We start from the raw sequence: 21,343 nt of genomic DNA, 5'->3' as shown, positions 1-21,343 counted from the left end.
TAGGTCCTTTCTGGGACTATGTGTGTCAGCTGTTCAGGACTTTCACGCAAAACATGTCTAATTTAACACCTAGAGTATTTTCCCGCTAGATCTCCTTGCATCCGTGTCTCTCCTCACCTGGCATTGTCACCCTTGTCAATGCCACGTGGAAACCTAGGTTCCATGATTCCTGACTTCACTTTGCTCTGATGATAGGGGACACACTCAAGTTTAAAGATGGACAAGTAGGATACACAAAACATACTGAAGACAGATCCGGTTTATTCTGCTTTAGGTGAAGGGCTCTGGATGTATCTGCCTAGGTGTGGAACCCCCTGGGATGCAGTGCCAAGTGGCCACCTGGAGGCTAAGCACTGGGGAGGGAAACAGGAGGAGCAGATACCTCAGTGTGGAAACTGTTCTCTACTGTAGACCCCTAGCAAGTTCCGGACTTGTCACCACCTCCTGCCCCCTTGCCACCATCATTAACATCAGAGCGGAGGACAAAAGAGAAAACGGCAGTTCAGTAGCAATAATGGGTATCAAGTACAGTGCGTAACTGGAATATGTACACGGTCGCGCCCAGCTCTCCAGCGCTCACGGAGACGCCAGGATCTCGGAGGGTGCAGAGCGAACCCGAAAGCACCCGGAGCTCCTGTTGCTTCCGCGCGAGGTCAAGCCAGTGAGCCACAGCCCCACGCGGCCACCACGGCTTCGAGCTCGCGGGGAGACTACAGCTCCCGGCAGGCCCCGCGCCGGCCGCGCGCCCCCGCCTCTCGCGCGCCCCGGCCCCCCGCCCTCGGGCCTCAGGACGGGACGGGGCGGAGGGAGGGAGGGAAGCAGGGGCGCCTGTGGCGGGCGGGATTCTGCGAGGCGCGTGAAGCCTCGCTGGCTCCTGGTCCAGGACCCAGACGCTGGCAGGCTTGGTGTTTCTCACGCCCGGCCGAGCCAGGCTCTGTAAGTAGTCGCCTCGGGGAGCGCGGAACAGACACCGAAAAAGTTAGCGCCGCCGCGGCCGCTTTGTTCTCCCGGCCCGTCGGGTGAGGCGGCGTTGGCGGCGGCCGCCCCTCCCCCACCCGTCCGCACGCGGCGGCGGCGACGGGGGCGGCGGGACTCGGACCCCGCGCCGGGCTGGGCGGCGGCCGCCGGGGCTGGGCGGGAAGTTGGCGGAGCGCGCTGCGGGAGGAGCGGGCGGTGGGCGCCCCGGCGAGCGGGGGCGCCGGCGCGGCCGCCAGATGGGGCCAAGTTCCGGCGAGGGCGCCGACGCCAACTTGGGAGTCACGGTACGCCGGCGACCACCGCGCCCGGCCCCTCGGTCTCCATCTCTTACCGGATCCCCCCTCCCCAACTACTCCCGACGCCAGACGGGCGGCACTCACGCTGCCGAATTTGGGATGAGCCTTTCCCTTTTCTTTACACCGCTTTTCCTTGCAGCCGTCTCAAAGGGCTGAGTCGTTGGTGCTTAGGGAACGTAAGCCCCCACCCCAGTTTCCTGACTCTGGTTTAGTTTTGCAAGTTGCCGCGTTGTTCCGAGTCAGTCTCACCCCCGGGACGTTTTTCTTTAGATGAAACACTGAGGAGAGCGTCTGTTTCTTTGAGCAGTAAAATAACCACAGACTATTCGATTGCTTGTTGGAGATTTTATTTGAAGTCATCGCAGTCAGAAGCAGAGGCCTTGCCGTGTGCAGCAGGCACGAATATAAATCGAGCGAAGGCATGTGTGAGAGCTGCACACTTTTCCATACACAGATTGATGGCTTGGACGTAACTGTCTCTTCAACCACACCCATCCCCACAGGAAATAAGACTATCAGTGTCATCTTTGATTAGGAAGGATAAGTTACACCCTGAACTTGGTTCGACACAGCCTTAATGAGCTGTGGAGGCAAATGAAAACTTTTTAAAGACCGTAATTTGTACTCTAGAAACGGTTATCGTATTACTCTTACACTGTTTCTACTTTGTACTTACTGCTTCAGTTCTTCAAGTTTTAGCGGCTGTGATTTTGCTTAGATCAAGTTTACTTACCAACTTGAATGCAGCGAAGGTGGGGGATATCTTTGGATTCGTTGCCCCGATCGAGGTCTAGGCCAGGTTTACTTAATAGAGGAACCCGCTTCTCCTTCCTGTTAGCATCTGGATTCAGAGCAAGCATGGACATTTCAGCCAAAGAGAAGCTACAAGTTTTAATAAAAGTATGTAAAACGTGTCACAGAAGCCTTCGTGTTAGGTTTTGCTTCAGTAGGTCATGTAGATGGTGGTTGGCCTGATTAGAGGAACTTGAATATTTGACAAGCCAGTTTTCCATCCTGAGTTAAGAATGTTGACTTGTTTATTATCTTGAGATGAATCGCAGTGAGTCTTTTAAATATACAAATTTTATAAGCTTTCAGTTTCATGAGGTGACCTGTTTAGAATAGAAATATCTCTTAGTAGGTCGTGTTTCATCTAAAAACTGCCATATCCCCTAAAAAGCTTAATACATCAAGTTTTCGGGCATTAAATTTTTAAGTTATATAAGAATTGGAAAAATCTCCTACAGGAGGAAAGAGAATAAATGGCCATTTAAAGTTGATGAAAATATTACCATATTGAAGTTTATTGCTCATTTTAAAAAGAAACTACTTTTACAGAACTTGATATTGGGAAATTATTGGCTAATACAGTTTTAAATTTGATTTAATAATAATCATGCTTGTGATTCATAATCTGTGCAGATAGTACTTTTAGTCTCTCTCTCTCTGATTATGTAATTCAAATTGAACTTGTATGTGAGCCTCTTTGGAGCAGTTGTCTCATTAATGAAAAAACTTGAGATAATGTTCTGAGATGTTTTAATTTTAATTTCAGTGTAGAAAAAAGTTTTCTCCACTTCTATGGTCAGTTTATAGTGACCATACATGGTGTATGAAATAGCTCACTGGCTGTTAGCTAGTCAGATTTCTCAGATACGGCTGATGCACAGAGGGGTGATGTAGATACATCAAGCCCAACATAAATTCCTAGACTGGAAGTTTGTAAGCTTAATAGCAGGTAAACTTTTCACTGCCTGGGAGAGCGGACTTGGTGTGCTCACTCTTTGTTCTCTCTGATGGTGGGAAAGACTGAGATGCAAATACCCATGGTTTAGATGAGCAGAATTTTATCAGCAACAATTTAGTTAATGAACTGAGCTCTTAGGAGGAATAGTTTTTATATTAATCTAAGGTAATAGTTACATTTTTGAAATTAGATGTAGGAATTGCTAGAAACTATGATTTTTAAAAAACTAGCAATAAAGTTATTTGGATTTTTTATACACTATAAAAGCAACATCAGGTTTATTAAGCAAAATCTAGCCTGTATCAAGGTAGAACATGGATACTGACTTCAGGACACCTGTAAAGTATTGCATTGAAAAAGGCCACATGCTTTTTTACATATTAAAAGAATACAGTACTTATCAACAGAAGAAAAAAAATTATCTGCATTCATTAGCATTCCTAGCACACAAAACTATATTAAACCAGGAAAACCTGTTACTAGTAGAGAGTCATGGTAAATATTATGCTATTCTGAATAGAGAAAGTGTTTTACCTCTTCACTGTTAACCTTTACTGAGTACAAGAGGACATTGGCTGCACTAGATAATGAGCTTCCGTTTTGAAGTATTTACTAGCTGGATTTGTCTTTCTGGAATCCTCTTTGCTTCTCTCTCTGTTTCCCTGACTCCCACTTATCCTTTAGGTTTTAGCTTCCTTAAAGGTGCCTTGCTTGTGACCCCAGTTGAAATTAGGTCCTCTCAGGATACTCTGTCATATCACCTTTCATAATTTGTAATTGCTTTGCTGTTAATATGAATATTTGTTTAATGTGTGTGTCCCATATCGCACAGCAAGCTCCAGGGAGAACAGTAGCCATGTGTGTTTTGGTCACTGCTGTACAACCCTAGAGTTTCTCATAACAGTCTAGCAAATGATAAAGTATAGTGTTAGTTGCTCAGTCATGTCTGACTCTTTGTAACATTATGGACCAGGCTCCTCTGTCCATGGAATTCTCCAGGCAAGAATGCTGGAGTGGGTTGCCATTTCCTACTCCAGCGGATCCTCACAACCCAGGGATCGAACCCAGGTCTCCCACATTGCAGGCAGATTCTTTACTATCTGATCCATCACATTTGTTAAGTGAAAATGCTGCTTTTGAACTTCTTATATTTAGAGGCTTTGCTAAGAAATGAGATAATGTAAATGTAGGGAAGGATTGAGAGAGAGCTCAAATTGTGATGTTACCATGAGGTAACTCTCAGTTAAGTTCCCTAGCCTCCAGGGCCTTTGTTTTTACCCTGTAGTAATAATAGGGCAGGTTGGACTCAAGATTCCTTTAGTATGCCACTGTTTTACTCCATTCAACAATAGTGACAGATTATATGCTCATTTGAATAAAATATATGACAGATAATTCCCCAAAAGAGTATTTGAGATGTTTCAAATAAAAATGCTTGCCAGCTCATAGCTATTAGGAACAAACATATCTAATTGATTTATCAGTTAGTAAAATGTACTATTGTTTGTTTTGTGATTGAGGCATAAAGACAAAATAAATTAGAGGTATTAGATTTTTAAAAATATTTAGTCTTAATATTTTAATGCTATATCTCAGATCAAATCAAGGTTCATAAAACAAAACAGGGAGGGGGAAAACAGATGGAATGAGTGGGCAAAAGCTAAGACAGCTCACTTAGTTTTTTCTGTTTGTGTTCATGCTGAAACTTTAACAAATACTTTAATATAAAAGTAAGACATAGTTTACCAGTAGTTATTGATAGTACTGATCATTGTAATTATAAGACAGGTACTGTTATTTAGCTAACATTAGCAGCTGCTATTTGGAAATTTAGGGGGAAGACAGCCGTCAAAAATAAATTACTATTATTGAACACAGCAGTATCTTGTAATTTAAATTATTTAACCTGCATGCAGTATTATTCATAGATATTTTGCTAATGTTTTTATGAAGTTTGTTCAGCTTTTTGAAACTACTCAAGTCATGTATGATGAGAAAACGTGTTCCAGATTGTTGGAGGTGACATGAAATAGTGTAAAGAACATGGTCTTTGGAGTCAGAGGAACTTTGATGTGAGTTGTAGTTCCATCACTTATTAGCTGTGTAGTCATGGGCAAGCAACTATTCTGAAACTCTGGCTCCTTTTCTGTAAAACAGTTAAATAGCTCCCCTGCGGTCATAGCAAGGGTTTAATAAAGTATATCTTAATTGCAGAGTTTAGTGTAAAGTGGGAGCTAAATTATTAATTCTTTACTCTTAATTACTATGAAAATTGCTGAAACTTACTGAGCACTTGCGATAAGCCAGCAGTGTATTGTACATATAGTAGCACAGTCCTCAGTAACACCCTGGAAGGTAAGTAAACAGTGCTGTTGTCTTCATTTTATTTCTGCCCTCTGCAGTGATACTGAATAAACCAATTATTCTGTGAATTCCTTAATCTTATGTTTGCTCTGTGTCCACAACTTGTCCATCAACACAACTTCTTGGGTGTGTGGTATAAGTAGGGATGACACTTCATAAATGAATATTTTGTCACCCAGAGCAAGAAATAAATCATCCATTTAAAAATAGGGGAAAAAACAGTTACTCTCTTAACACTTTTTCAGATATTTGAAGATCATCATTTTATTCGTTTTTGTTATGCATAATTTGTCACATGACATTGTCTTCACCTTAATCTGGATATATACTCTGTTGTTTTTGAAAATCAATACAGCCTTTAAAAAAGTTAACCGTGGTACTGTAACCTGATTAGCAACCAGTATACTGATTGATGCTGATTTGTTCTCAGTGTCCTGGGGATTTGGGTTTATGTTAGTTCTTTTAGTCACCCATATTATTAATAGCAGCTACTGTTAAACTCTTGGGTTGATAACTCCTCTAATGAACAGGTTCTAAGTCAGCATTTCTCCATTTCAATATTGCACATTTAACTTTCGAAATGCAGAGCTTTACACTTGTCATTGTTATAGTTCACTTGAATTTTAGTTTATTTCTCTCAGACTGTACAATCTGAGGATTTAATAAACATGTTTTCCATGTCTTTATAATCTTAAAAATAATCAAAAATAATATAGGGTCAAGGCCAGAGTTCCAAGGCACTCTCCTAAAGGTTTCTTTAAGTTGATAAAGAGCAGCAAACTACACTAACATCCAACTTATACTTAAGCAACTTATTTACAAAAATAGCATGGAATAGCATCTTGAATATTGTTTCAGCCAGAATACACTTAATTTTTTTCTGGCTTTGCTAATTATATGATCTTGGGCAAGTACTTTAGTATCTAGGCCAGTTTTCTCAACTATAAAGTGAATTGTTGTGAGGATTAAATGAGGAAACGTGGAATGCTTAGAACAGCGTCTGGCAGAACTCAATTACTGTGAGTTATTATTTTCTCCTTTTAAAAAGGCTAATAATCACATTTTTCAAAGATGTAAATATAGTTGCTTTGGCATTATTCTGTTTAATTCAAGCTCACCTCTAGTGATCATAATATGCTTTTCTAAGTATTCAGAAACCATTTGCTTTCATAATCTGTTTTCACGTGTGACTAAAGGTTAATATTAAGGTTATATTCTGTAGTTTCTGAAATTGCTTCCCTATTCCTCTAGCCCACGAAACTTGAAACAGCTCTGCTCCATCTCCAGTCCATGATTATTTCGCTCGGTTCTTTCTCCAGGAGGGTAAGAGTCAGAATTGTGATTGCACTTACTGATTTCTAATATGGAGTAGATTGCATCTGGACCTGAAGACTTGCACTCTCAGAGATCTTTTAGTCTCTCTTATTCACCAGGCTCAAGTTTCAGTTCTCAGTGCTCTTTTACAGTTTTAGTTTAAAAACTGAGAGAAGGTAAGCAAAGCACAAGTTGAGCAATTCTGCCTTTTCTCTGTGCTCTTTCAACCCTAACAACATCCTCACTGAGCAGTGATTCTCTCAGTTCCTTGTTCTCTTTGAGAAATAGTATGTTATTGTGGAGCTACCACTGGGTCGGAAAGTATGAAACTTGCCTATCTAGTAGGTCCTAATTCCTACTCCACCTCTTAAAAACCATGTGATGCTGGGCAGGTTACTTTATCTGCTAGTTCTTTAGTTTTCTCATCGGCAAAAATAATAAAGTAGTATTTGCGTTGTCAAGTTCAAAAGAGATATCATGAGATAAAGTGTATAAACATTTATAAGATGTTAAGTGCTGTACAATGTAAGATGAGTTACAAATTGTTTATCTGAATGTAGTTCTAAAAGCTTTTGTTATCTTTAGGCACTTTTTTCTTAAGCCTTAGTTTTCCTGAACTTTCTCATTCCTAATCCTATATCTGTATGTTTTTGATCTTATGTTATCTTCATCCTAATTTATTTAGTCCTGTTAACCACTGTCCAGAGAGCTGTTCTGCGGCTGCTTGGAGTGCTTCACTCTTTGTTGTTATTAGGATTGTTTACAGGTATGTGATGGAACCTAAATGGAAATATCCATCTCTTTTTGAGCCATTTCACTTAGCCATGAGGTCACGCTTTTAGTTTTTGAACTGTCTTTATGAAAAACTGTGATAAATATAACTCTGCTTAGTGTTCTTTTTACTTTTAGAAATATTTTTGTGACAAGATCACTTTTTCCGATCTTCCTGTCCTAATTATGTCTTTTACACTTATTTGTGTGCTGTATAACTGTGTTTAGTGTATGCGTTTTTAGTTTTCTGTCTAGATTTAAACTTTTAATACAAAAAAGAATACTCTTGTCTACATTAGGGCAATATTATATATCTTTTGTACGACTCAGTGGTACTTATGTTATTTCTATGACAATATCAGTTTTACTTTTCTTTTTTGTCCCTTCTATTTTTCTCTTTTTGTCATAACTTAGTTGTGTGTTTGTGGAATAAAGTGTTTTGACCTTCCTTAAGTTTCAAGTGTTAATGAGGAATGTCAGGGATGTGTTTTGTTTCTGTCTTGTTTTTTGAGCAGGAGACTGTCCCTGAAATTATGGGCTGTGATAACTAGGCCCCAATAAAATGGCTACCCATTAAAATTTATTGGTGAATTATAAACATACAACCAAAACTTATTTAAAGAAAGCATAAGGATTCTTACAACTTAAAAATAATGTTAAGTGAATATAAAATACTTAAAGTTTTTTAAAAATTTCTTCCAGGCTACCTACATTTCAGAAAGCATCAACCTTTCTCAGTGGACGCGTTCATCAAGTGGAATATACCTGTTCTATTTTAAAAAGCTTTGTGCTTAATCTTGGAAAAATTTACTCCTTCAAAATGAAAATGAGGACATGTGAGAAGGTGATTTAAGGGTGGACATTTGAGAAAGTGTCCTGTTAGATCAATGAATCAAAGGATACAAACTGAATAGATTAATCCTAAACACTTTTTAATTTTTAAACTAGGAGGATTTTACTTGACAGAAAAACAACTTTTATTCATTATGTATTTTCTGAAATTAAAAGAGAGAGACAAGAGTAGACTTAAAAGAAAATAGGTAAAGATGTTTAGTAGATAAACAGTGCCAACTCTTTTCTGATGAGGATAATTCAGTGATGTTAAATCCTTCGCCAAACCCTGGTTGTGGTCCTAACAACAAGACTTTTTTGATGGGACTGATATTAAGGGAAGTGGGACCTTTGGTATAGTCAACTCACAGTTGTAGAACTTGCCATCATCAGCATGAGTGGCTTAAAAGAGGAAGTAAAGAAGCTTTCAGCTAAATCCAAAACTACAGTCATTTTTTTACCGCTGTGATTTTAAGGCCTCTTCATAACCGTTGGAAAAGAATTGACAGCTGTTTTAAAAGATTAAAAAAAGGCAGATGTCTGCAAACAATTCTCCTCCATCAGCTCAGAAGTCTGTAATACCTGCCACTCTTCCTGCTGTGCTTCCAGCTCCTTCTCCGTGTTCAAGTCCTAAAACAGGACTCTCTGCGCGACTCTCTAATGGAAGCTTCAGTGCACCGTCACTCACGAACTCGAGAGGCTCAGTGCATACGGTCTCATTCCTGCTGCAGATTGGCCTCACACGGGAGAGCATTACCATCGAAGCCCAGGAACTATCTTTATCTGCTGTCAAGGACCTTGTCTGCTCCATTGTTTATCAAAAGGTATTGTGCATGCTATTTATGTCAACAGTTTCTCTAATTAATATTGTTTCTACTGCTTTTCTGTAAATTATGCATGCAACAATGAGTGAACTCATATGGATGAATCAATCAGGTGTTTATATCCTAATTCTGACCTTTTGGGAGAGAGTCCTAATAGACTAAAAGCCTATAGTCTGAAATGTCAGAGTCTAACAGCTGGAGACTATATCCAGGCTTTAAAATACTAATTCAGTTTGTCTCTTTAAGACTAGGAGAATCAGTGTAAAGTCAAGAGGACTTAAGCAGTCTCACTAGTGTTCAGAGAAAAGTCAGCAAGTATTAATAGGAGGCACAAAAAAGGCATCAAGGGTACTTACCAAGAGGATGGGGGGCCCAGCCATCCAGGTAGCTGAGTCCAGGTCCGCACCTTTTCTTCCCAGGGGCCCTGTGTGCTGCCCTTTTGTACACCCTCTTCCTTCCCTTTTGATCCTGATTTCTCTTAAACTGCCGGAGGACCACACTCTCTGTGTTTAAAAATTAGGTAAATGAGCTTTTAATATATATCAAAATATATGGACATTTAAAAATTGAGGGTGATTTTATTTTTTTTCATCCACTCATCCCCTGCCCCATACCCTGCCATTTTTTAAGGACTCTTAGCTGAATTTCTTTAGTATTCTTGATTTGATGGATGAGCTGGTATGTTCTACATTTTATCATAAAACTCTGCATATAAGTAGTATGAATTGGTTACACTTTCTTTTTAATGGACCAAGCCTATGTTCCAAACAAATTAGTATACTTTATGTTTTAAAAATTCTATCAGTAAGATTAATATATTTGGATTCATACTCCTCCTCTTACTGTTTTTGTTTCAGTTCCTTATGCTTCATGTGATTTGTCCCTATCTTCTAATGTAGAGGTAATTAACGGTCAAAAAATGTTATGTGGTTTGTGAAAATGACCCATATCTCCTGTGTGTTAACAGTGACATCTATTTAAATGTGGCCTAGAGTAAGATTAGATATCTTTTTGTAGATCTGTAGCCCATCTATATGTCTTTAAGTGTCTTCGCTTTTAGTTTCCCTTTCATCAGTTAACAGAGGTTTTAGTAAATATTTTTGCTGGCTTTTAACTTAAAGGTAGGATTTTTTACTTAAATATAGTTTGTAACTTTATTATTTCTCTTTTTTGGGCCCTCTAGAAATCATAATTAATGTTTTGGTAGAGTTTATATTACTGAGTTTTTGACCTTTGGAAACTTTACGTAGTTGTTTTATTTCTACAGAGGCATACTGATTATCTACAGGATTATATAGGGTTAATGTTGCTCCCTCATTAATATAGATGTCAGATGGGTCAAGTGCTTGGGAAACTATAATCCGTGAAAAATTCTAGTGACACCAAAGAAATAAACAAGATACAGCTCAAGAAAAGATAACTCAGGGTAAACTTCATGCAAATATAAAATAGAATTAATTTCAGAGATAGCCAGCATAAAATGAATATCATGGTGGACTGAATTTGAATCAGTATTGTGGTAATATGGGGATGTATTTGGCAAAAATATATAGCATATATGTCTCCTGGTCATATTACACACTCCTTTTGACTTATGCCAGGATTCTAACTGTTGTTTAAGCATAGTGAAGAAGAGTATTGCGCTTGTAACTAAGTCAGCTCTCGTGGGTTGGTTGGTTTATATGTTTGTTTTGGCTGCACCACACGGTTACCGGATGTTAGATCCTCAACCAGGGATTGAACCCAGGACCTCAGCATTGAGAACACAGAGTTCTAACCCATAAACCACCAGGGAATTCCCAGCTCTGTTGTTTATTAACTGTATAACTTTGCATAATTTAACTTCTGTGGATTACATTTCCATATCTGTCAAGTGGTTGAGTTGGAGTGTTTTCTAGTATGTAATTCCAACTGTGAAATTCTGAATCATTTAATCTAAATTTAGGTCTTTACTCTACAGATGGAGAAAGGAGTATCAAGGAACAATGTACTCAAGTCCCAACAGGAAAGAAATCTTAAGGGAGACAGCTCGGTTTCTGGGGTTCTATAGAGAGGTTCATGGATCCCTAACTTATCTGGGAGATGGAAAAACCACGTCAGAAGTTCTCTTCTTTTTATCTTCTCTCTTGTCTTGGGTTCTTGCTTGCTAATCACTTACTTCACTACCTGCACATGCACAACTCTAGGTTAACTCCCTGCACTCTGATGGGCATACTTGTTTTCTTATTTCTGTTCTTAGTAAATATATGTATTAAACCTTCTAAAGGTAGAGTACTGGTGAATTTTAGGAAGTAGATTAACCATATCTTGTCCCTTCCTTCCAAAAGCTTATAGTTTGGTAAGGGAAACATTCACCACAGTAAAATATGAAAAGTAAAACGTGAAGCTAAAATAAAAAGTGCTCTTCTCAGGTTGATAAAAAGATGTGAAAGGCTTCATATGAAATGTAGCATTTCATCTGATACTTGAAGAATGAATAACCTTTCAGCGATATGGGAGGGAAGGAGTATATACCAAGGCAAAAGAATCAGGATAAACAATGATACGGAAGGGGAAAAGAGGAAGAGTATAATTGACAACAGTTATTTTGTGCCTGCTCTACATCAAGAGCTTCATGCACACTTTCTACTTAATCCCCACAGCAAGTTCTGGTGCTGTGAACCAGAAAAAAACACATAGTTGTTTTTTCCTTTTTTCTTGTGGTGAGAACTTGTAAGATCCATTCTCTTAACAACTTTCAGATAGAAAATATTGTTAACTGCAGTCACCATGGTGTATGTTATATTGCCAGAACTTATTTATGTTATAATAAGAAATTGGTACCCTTTGACCACTTTATCCATTTCCCCACCTTTGACCCCTTGGCTGTAATAATCACCAGCTCTGGTTTTTGTGGATTCCAAATGTAAGTGAAATCATATGATATTTGTCTTTCTCTGTTTGACTTATCTCACTTATAATGCCTTCAGGATCCATCCATATTATTGCAAATAGTAGGATTTCCTTCCTTTTATGGCTGAATAATATATCATTGTCTCTCTTTGTATATACACATCACATTTTCTGTATCCATTCACCTATCAGTGGAGATAGAGGTTGTTTCCACGTCTTGGCTATTGTAAATAATGATGGCCTGACATGAGGGTGCAGATTTCATTCAAGATAGTGATTTCATCTCCTTGACTGTATACTAGAAGTAGAATTGTTGGATCTCATGGTAATTCTGTTTTTAAATTTGTTGAGCAACCTCTGTACTGTTCCATAGTGCCTGCACCAACTTACATTCCCACCGACAGTGCACCAGGGTTCCCATTTCTCCACATCCTTGTCAGCATGCGTTGTTACCCTTTTGACAATAGCTGTTCTAACAGGTGGGAGATGATAACCTCATTGTGGTTTTGATTTGCGTTGCCCTGTTGATTATTGATGGGACACTTCTTCATTTACTTGTTGGCCGTTTGTGTATCTTTTTTGGGAAAATGGATATTAAGTTCCTCTGCCCATTTTTTACTCTAATTGATAGGTGGGGCTTGTTTTCTTTTGATATTGTGTTATATGAGTTCTTTATGTGTTTTGGATATTAATCCTTTATCAGATACAAGATTTGCAAATATTTTCATTTTTTAATGGTTTCCTTTGCTATAGAGAAGCTTTTAGTTTGATTTAATCACAGTTGTTTATTTTTGCTTTTGCTGCTCATGTCAAATCCAAGAAATCATTGCCAGGATCAGTGTGAAGGAGTTTACCCTCCTATGTTTCCTTCTAGGAGTTTTATGGTTTCAGGTCTTGTGTTCAAGTCTGCATTCCATTTTCAGTTGATTTTTTTGTATAGTGTAGGACTGGGCTTAAGTTTCATTCTTCTGCATGTGGTTGTTCAGTTTTCCCAGCACCATTTATCAAAGAGACTGCCCTTTTCCTTTGTTTATTCTTGGCTCCTTTGTTATAAATTAATTGACCATACATGCATGGGTTTATGTCTGGCCTCTGTTCTTTTTCATTCACTTGACATGTCCATTTTTATGCCAGTATTGTGACTTTGAGTATAGTTTGAAATCAGAGGCATGATACCTCCACCTTTGTTCTTCTTAAGATTGCTTTGGCTCTTTAGAGTCTTTTGTGATTCTATACAAACTTTAAGATTTATTTTTCTTTTTTTGTGAAAAATACCATTGGAATTTTGATAGGAATTGCATTGATCTGTAGATCATTTTGAGTAGTATGAACATCTTAACAATATTAATTCTTCTAGCTCATGAACATAGAGTATCTTTCCATTTATTTATGTCTTCTACAGTTGCATTTTGATGCATGGCACATAAAATTGCTCTCTTTCCAATGATTTGTTATTAGTGTATATTAATAGAAATGTAATTGATTTTTGTATATTGACTTTGTATCCTGCAACTTTACTGAAGTTTTCAATTAATTCCAACAGGTTTTTTGGTGGAGCCTTTATGATTTTGTGTATATAGTGTCATTTTATCTGCAGATGTACAGTTTGCTTCTTCCTTTCTGATTTGTATGCCTTTTTTCTGTTGTGTAACTGCTCTGACTAGGACTTCCAGTAAATACTGTGTTGAATAAAAGTAGTAAGAGTGGACGTCCTGTCTTGTTCCTGATCTTAAAAGTTTTCAGCCTTTCAGCATTGACTATGATGTTAGCTGTGGGCTGATAATATATGGTCTTTATTATGTTGAGGTACATCCCTTCTACACTCACTTTGTTAAGAGGTATTATCATGAATGGATGCTGCATTTTGTTAATGTGGTGTGTTGGAAAAATCCTTTCATCCCTGGAATAAATGCCACTTGATTATTTGTTGTTGTTGTTCAGTTGCTAAGTCATGCCTGACTCTTTGCAACCTCATGGACTGTAGCACGCCAGGCTTCCCTGTCTTTCACTGTCCCCCGGAGTTTGTTTAAACTCGTGTCCATTGAATCAGTGATGCCATCCAACCATCTCATCCTCTGTTACCTGCTTTTCCTGCCTTCAGTCTTTCACAGCATCAAGGTCTTAATGAGTCAGCTGTTTGCATCAGGTGGCCAAAGTATTGAAGCTTTAGCATCAGTGCTTCGAATGAATATTCAGGGTTAATTTCCTTTAGGATTGACTGGTTTGATCTCCTTGCTCTCCAGGGAACTCTCAAGAGTCTTCTCCAGCACCATAGTTCAAAAGCATCAATTCTTTAGTGCTCAGCTTTCTTTATGGTCCAACTCTCACATCTGCACATGACTACTAGAAAAACCATAGCTTTGACTATACAAACCTTTGTTGACAAAGTGATGTCTCTGCTTTTTAATATGCTGTCTAGGTTGGTCATAGCTTTTCTTCCAAGGAGCAAGTGTCTTTTAATTTCATGGCTGCAGTCACAGTCTGCAGTGATTTTGGAGCCCAAGAAAATAAAGTCTGCCACTGTTTCCATTCCTCCCCCCCCCAACATCTATTTGCCAATGAAGTGATGGGACTGGATGCCGTGATCTTAGTTCTTTGAATATTGAGTTTTAAGCTAGCCATTTTTGCTCTCCTATTTCAACCTCACCAAGAGAGTATGATCCTTTTAATGAACTCAGTTTGCTGATATTTTGTTGAGGGTATTTGTGTTTGTGTTCATCAGGGATACTAGGCTGTAATTTTCTTGTAGTGTCCTTATCTGGCTTTATTATCAGGATATTGATGGTGGTTTCATAAAATGAGTTTGAAAGTATTCCCCCCACTTCTGTTTTTCAGAAGAATTTGAGCAGGATTGTTATTTAAGTTTGGTAGAATTTACCAGTAAAGCCCTCTGGTTCTTATCTTTTGTTTGTTGAGAGGTTTTTTGATTACTGATTTAACCTCCTTACTACTACGTGATCTATTCAGATTTTCTACTCCTTTATGATTCAAGATTGATAGGTTGCACATTTCTAGGAATCTGTTCCCTTCTTCTAAATGTCCAGTTTGTTGGTGTGTAATTGTTCATCGTAGCCTTTTATCCTTTGTATTTATGTGGTATCAGTTGTAATTTTTTTTCTTGTTAAGTCTGTATAAAGGCTTCTCTATTTTATCTTTTTAAAAACCCAGCTCTTCGCTTTATTGATTTGTTTTCTGTTGTCTTTCTAGTTTCTGTTTCATTTATTTCCACTATGATCTTTATTTCCCTCCTTCTACTACTATTGCTTCTTTTTATAGTTCCTTGAGATATAAAGTTAGGTGGTTTATTTGAGATCTTTCTTTTCTTAACGTAGGTGTTTATTGCTATGAACTTCCCTCTTGGAACTGCTTTTGCTGCATCCCATAAATTTGAGTATATTGTGTTTCCATTATTTGTCTTGATATTTTTTTGTTTCTCTTTTGATTTCACTTTGACTTGTTGGTTAGTCAGTTGTATGTTGTTTAATCTTCGCATATTTGTGAATTTTCCAGTGTTTTTGCCTTCTAATTGATTTGTAGTTTCACACTGTTGTGGTCAGAGAAGATGGCTTGATATGATTCACTGTTCTTAAATTTATTAAGATTTGTTTTGTGCTGTAACATCTGATCCACCCTGGGGAATGTTTTCTGTGTGCTTGAAAAGAATATACATTCTGCTGCTTTTGCATGGAATGTTCTGTAAATTTCCGTTAAAGTGTATTTGTAGCCTAAATTCAATATTCCTTACTGATTTTCCATCTGGATTATCTATCCATTTTTGACAGTGGTTATTTTTTTTTTTTTAACTCTTTATGGCAGAGATGGGTCTTAAATGCTGTATGCGGGCTTTCTCTAGTTGCAGCAAGTGGGGGCTGCTCTCTAGCTGTGGTGTGAGGGCTTCTCATTGTGGTGAGCTGTCTTGTTGCAGAGCAGGGACTCCAGGCATGCAGGCTTCAGTGGTTGTGGTGCTCTGGCTTATTTGCCCCATGGCGTGTGGAATCTTCCCAGACCAGGGACTGAAGCCATGTTCCCTGCATGGGCAAGCAGGTTCGTAACCACTGGACCACCAGGGAAGTCCAACAGTGAGAGATTGAAGCCCCCGGTTACTAGTGTGTTGCTATTTCTCCCTTCAGTTTTTTAAAATGTTTGCTTATATATTGAGATATCTCTGTTTGGGTGCATATTTACAAATGTCTATCCTCTTGTTGAATTAACCCCTTTAGTTTTTGGCTTTAATTCTATTTTATCTGATATAAGTTAAATACTTTTAATTATACCATACTCTTATTCGTCACTCTTAACAATGTTATTTGGAGAGCCAAAGTTTCTAATTTTAATGAAGTACAATAAATTTTTTCCTTTATGGATGGTGCTTTTGTTTCATGTGAAAAAAATATTTGCGTAAATGAAAATAAGATTTTGTCCTATGTTTTCTCCTAGAAGTTTCATAATTTTAGGTCTTTTTTTTACATTTATTTATCTTTTGGCTGTGCTGGGTCTTTGTTGCTGTGTGGGCATTTTTCTCTGGTTGCAGCGAGCGGAGGCTGCTGTCTAGTTGCAGTGCATGAGCTTCTTGTTGAGGTGGCTTCTCTTGTCGCGGAGCTCTAGTGCACATGCTCAGTAGTTACGGCGCACAGACTTAGCTGCTCTATGGCATGTGGGATCTTCCCGGACCAGGGATTGATCCCATGTCTCCTGTATTGGCAGGTAGACTCTTTACCACAGAGCCACCAAGGAAGCCCTAATTGTAGCTCTTTTTATCGCTGATCTATTCGTTTCGTGGAGCTGCTGTATGAAAGTACCACAGCTACATAATTTAAACAACAGAAGTTTATTTTCTGACAGTTCTTGAGGCTGGACATCTGTAATCAGAGGATCAGTAGAGTTGGTTCCTTCTGAGGACTGAGCAAGAGTCTGTTCCATGCCCCCTCCCAGCTTCTGGTGAAAGTGAAAGACTCTTTGCCATGGACTGCAGAATTCTCCAGGCCAAAATACTGGGGTGGGTAGCCTTTCCCTTCTGCAGGGGATCTTCCCATCCCAGGGATGGAGCCCAGGTCTCCCACATTGCATGCAGATTCTTTACCAGCTGAGCCACCAGGGAAGCCAAGGCTTGTGTATCATGTTCTCTCTGTGTCTTCACTTCGTTTTCTATTTATAAGTATCTGACTGTGTCTACAAACTTCTCCCTTTTATAAGGACACAGTCATACTGTTTTGTTTTGTCAACTTATGTGTGTATCCTTAAACTGCGTCTAACCTAAGTTGCTTCAGTATGTCCAACTCTTGTGATCCCATGGACTGTAGCTGCCAGACTCCACTGTCCATGGGATTCTCCTGGCAAGAATACTGGAGTGAGTTGCCATTTCCTTCCCCGGGGGATCTTCCCAACCCCAGGGATATCCTTAAACTAATTCCACATTATCTTGAATTCTCTGGTTTTATGAAGCTATGATGTCAGGTGTGTGAAGTCCTCCAACTTTGTTCTTTTTTTTTTTTTTTTCAAAACTGTTTAGCCCAATTGACACCCTTTGCATTTTCATATAAATGTTAAAATCAGCTTTGTGGTTTATATCAAAAAGCCCACCAGAATTGTGTACATTATTTGTTACCTGTGTTTCATGTTTCTGATGCAGTTTTAAATGAGGTTTTTAAATTTTCTAATTTCTGATTTTTCATTTTAGCATTAGAAATATAATTGTTTTTTGTACATCACACTGTCCTGCAGTCTTGCTAAACTAGTTCTAGTAACTTTTAAAGTTTCTTTAGGGTTCTTTACACAGATGATCTTGTCTTTTGCAAATGCAGTTTTATGTCTCGTCTTCCAATATTTCATTTCTTGGTTTGCACTGGAGGCTAAACCTGTATGGTACAATATGGAATAAAAGTGATGAGAGGACGTTTGTGCTGTGTTCCCAATATTAAAAGGAAAGCATTCAGTCTTTTATCATTAGGTGTGAAATAAAGTTTTTTAGATGTTCTTCATCAGGTTGAGGAAGTTCCTGTTCCTAGTTGGCTAAAACTTTTATCTCACATGATTGTGAAATTTATTAAATACTTTTTCTCCATCTATGTATTTTTCTCTGTTGATATGATGAGTTACATTGACTTACTTGGAAATGTTGAACCAACCTTGCATCTGTGGAACAAATTCTCTTGGTCACCATATATTTTCCTTTTTATACTTTGTTTGATTCAGTTTACCTATATTTTCTTAAGATTTACCTGTCATTTTTTCTTCTATTATCTTTGTGTGGTTTTGTTAACAGGGTATTATTGGTCTCACAAAATGATTTTGGAATTATTTCCCTCCCTCTTCGGTATTCTGAAGAAATTTGTGTAAAATTGATATTACTTTCTGAAGTAAGTGTTTGATAGAGCTCACCAGTGAAGCCACCTGGGCCTGGAATATTCTTTATGAAGAGGTTTTAAACTAAATTTCTATTCTTCAATGCACAGAGAGCTATTCAAGTGTCTACTTCTTTCTGAGTGAACCTTGGTAATTTGTGTCTTTAGAGGAAATTTTTCATCTCATGCAAGTTACCAAATCCATTATGTTCTCTCATTATCCTTTAAAATCTGTAGGATTTCTAGTAATGGTATCATTTTCATTCCTAATATTTATAATTTCTGTGTTTATTCCCCTCCTCAGTCCTTGTTCTTTCTGGCTACAGGTTTTATCAACTTTGTTTTCAGTGAAGTAGTTCTTGGTTTTAATGATTTTTCTCTATTATTGTCTTTCTCCCCCCTTTTTTCTACCTCCTTTGGGGTTCAACTTGCTTTATTTTTTCAGTTTTTTAAGGTAGAAGCTTAGTCTTTTTCCCTTTAAGTGCTGTAAATCTAGTGGTATAAGCTTCCCTCCAACCACTACTGTAGCTGCGTATCACAGACTTTGATATATTTTTATTTTATTCAGTTAACTGCCTGATTTCTCTTATGATATCTTCCTTGGTCCATTGATTGTTTAATTTGGAAGAATTTGGAGGTTTTTCAGATATTTTTCTATTGTATTGATTTCTAGCTTTATTTCAGTTTTGGCTCAAGAGTATTCTTTGTATGATTTCAACCTGGATATTTATTGAGATTTGTTTTATGGTGTAGGACTGTGTCCTTCAGTATATTCTGGGTGTTATATTTGCAGTTTTTCAAAACATGTATTCTGCTTTTGTATAGTGGAGTTTTCTATAACAGGTCAAGTGGTTGATGTTGTTTTCTATATCTTAACGGATTTCTTTTTATTCTGTAATGTACTAAGAAAGTAGTATTAAAATCTCCCAGCTATAATTTTAGTTTTGTTTGTCTCTCCTTGCAGTTTTTTTTTTCCTTTCAGTTTTAATCAATTTTTACTTCATATTTTTTGAAGCTCTGTTATTTGGAAGCACATTTGAGATTTTTACATCCTTTGATATGTTGATCTCTTTTTTAGTATAACTTTTCTTCTTTATGTTTGGTTATATATCTTATTCTGAAGTCAATTTTGGTATTAATATAACCATTCCTGCTTTTTTGTTGTTTAGTATTTGCATTGTGGTATCTTTTCACATGTTTTTGCTTTTAACCTCTCTCCATATGTAATGTGGGCTTTTTGTAGAGTACATGTGGTTGGGTCATGCTTTTTAAATTTACTCTGTCAATTTCTGCTTTTCAAGTGTTTAGACCTTGTGTTTAACACAAGTTTTAGTATAGATGAATTTAAATATATTGTTTTTTCTCTTTAGGTCTTGAATCATTTTCTCTTTTTCCTGCCTTCTTTTAAATTGAGTATGTTATGTAATTCCATTTTGTTTTAAACTGTTGTTTTATTATACTCCTAAAATTCCTTTTAGCAATTGCTCTAGTGCAACGGTCAGCAAGCTACATCTTTGGGCCAAATCTGCCCCATTATCTTCTTTTACGAATAGAGTTTATGGGAACATAGCATGCTTGTTCATTTGTATCTTGCCTGTGGCTGCTTTTCATGAACAACAGTGGACTTAAGTAGCTGTAACAGAGACTGTATGGGCCATCAAACCTAAAATAATTACTCTCTGGCCTTGTATAGAAAATATTTGCCAAGTGTTGCTTTATCATTATCTTATCATCAACTGTCTTTAAACAATATCCTCCCACTCTGTGTAGTGTAATGCATTCCTTGGAATAGTATATTTCTATTTGCTGTCGTCATTTGTGCTCTTGTTGTCACATACTTTATTACTGCATGCAGTTGATTCTCATTACTTGTGGTATTCATCACATGATCTCAGACATTGTATTAGTGAATAGTGCACCATTGCTTCTAGGGAGAACACAGGGCTACGTCCCTGTGAGCATTCAGGATACATTTTTGTCAACCAGGAAATACATGACCTTGTTTTGTATATGTTTCTGCTTCAGAATACCTTATTTAATGTATATATTGTTGATTCATTAATATTGACCTCATGTACAGAAGCCCTGTCACTCATGCATGAATGGAGCTTATCTAACACACATTTTCTCCCTAAGGTGCATTATAGCCTTCTTGCATTTAGGAACAGTAGACAGCACATCAGGACTATGCTTGGGGGCCATTTTAAGCAGAGAAGTCACCATCAAAAAGCCCCCAAATCCAGAACACGTGGCACTAAATAGACCATGAAAAGGACATGCATTTTACACTATGAGAGCTGAAATAAGAAGGCCAAAGCATCGCTTTGTTCGGTTTCAATTGGAAATATGCAGGGTGACAGATTTTTCACCTTTTCTGCATGTCTGCAAATGACTGATAAAGCACAGAGCATATTGATTTTGAGGTTTCAAGTAAATTTTAGCAAGTAGGCACATCCACAGATGCAGAATCTGCAAATAATGAGGATTGACCTTTGTTATAGATCTCTCAGTAAGTTGTTATTCTTCTTGCTCTTAACAGTAAATTAGGTTTTTAGAAAGTTGGAACTGAGAAGAATGATTTTTTATATTTATCCACTCACCTGCTTAATACTTGCAGTTTAACACTTGCGGTACTCTTTATTACTTTATGTTGGATCTGAATTGTATGCAACATGTCTTTTTATCTGTCTTCATTTAGATTTTTCTCTTGGTTTTCAGCGATTTGACTATCATGTGCCTTATTGTGGTTTTCTTTTTGTTTTGTTGCTGGAATTTAAGTTTGGTCTTGAGAATATAATTTCTTCAACTTTTGAGAATTTTGTATTCATTGAACCTTCTTAGTCTTTTCCTGTATTATTTCTATCACACTTTCAGAATTCTTGTTTGCTTTCCTCCTCATCTTCTTTCTGTCTAATCCAGACTTCCATTTGAAACATGTAGCGCAGTTGTTGTTGTTTAGTCGCTAAGTTGTATCTGACTGTCTGT

At 37.8% G+C, this 21,343-nt stretch overlaps 1 protein-coding gene across 1 annotated transcript in view; it reads left to right on the top strand.

Annotated features, from left to right (window-relative positions):
* PRKD3 (protein kinase D3) overlaps positions 809–21,343 on the top strand; it is an 86,496-nt gene continuing 65,961 nt past the window's right edge. The window contains exons 1-2 of the mRNA XM_018055130.1: positions 809–936; positions 8,173–9,125. Of these exons, the coding sequence (XP_017910619.1) occupies positions 8,838–9,125 (288 nt within the window). The 5' untranslated portion in view covers positions 809–936; positions 8,173–8,837. The remainder of the gene's footprint in view (positions 937–8,172; positions 9,126–21,343) is intronic.

The sequence above is a fragment of the Capra hircus genome, chromosome 11 (assembly GCF_001704415.2).
Source record: "Capra hircus breed San Clemente chromosome 11, ASM170441v1, whole genome shotgun sequence".
Lineage (NCBI taxonomy): Eukaryota > Metazoa > Chordata > Mammalia > Artiodactyla > Bovidae > Capra > Capra hircus.
The sequence above is the reverse complement of the archived record's forward strand: the minus strand, read 5'-3'. Positions and strand labels throughout refer to the sequence as shown.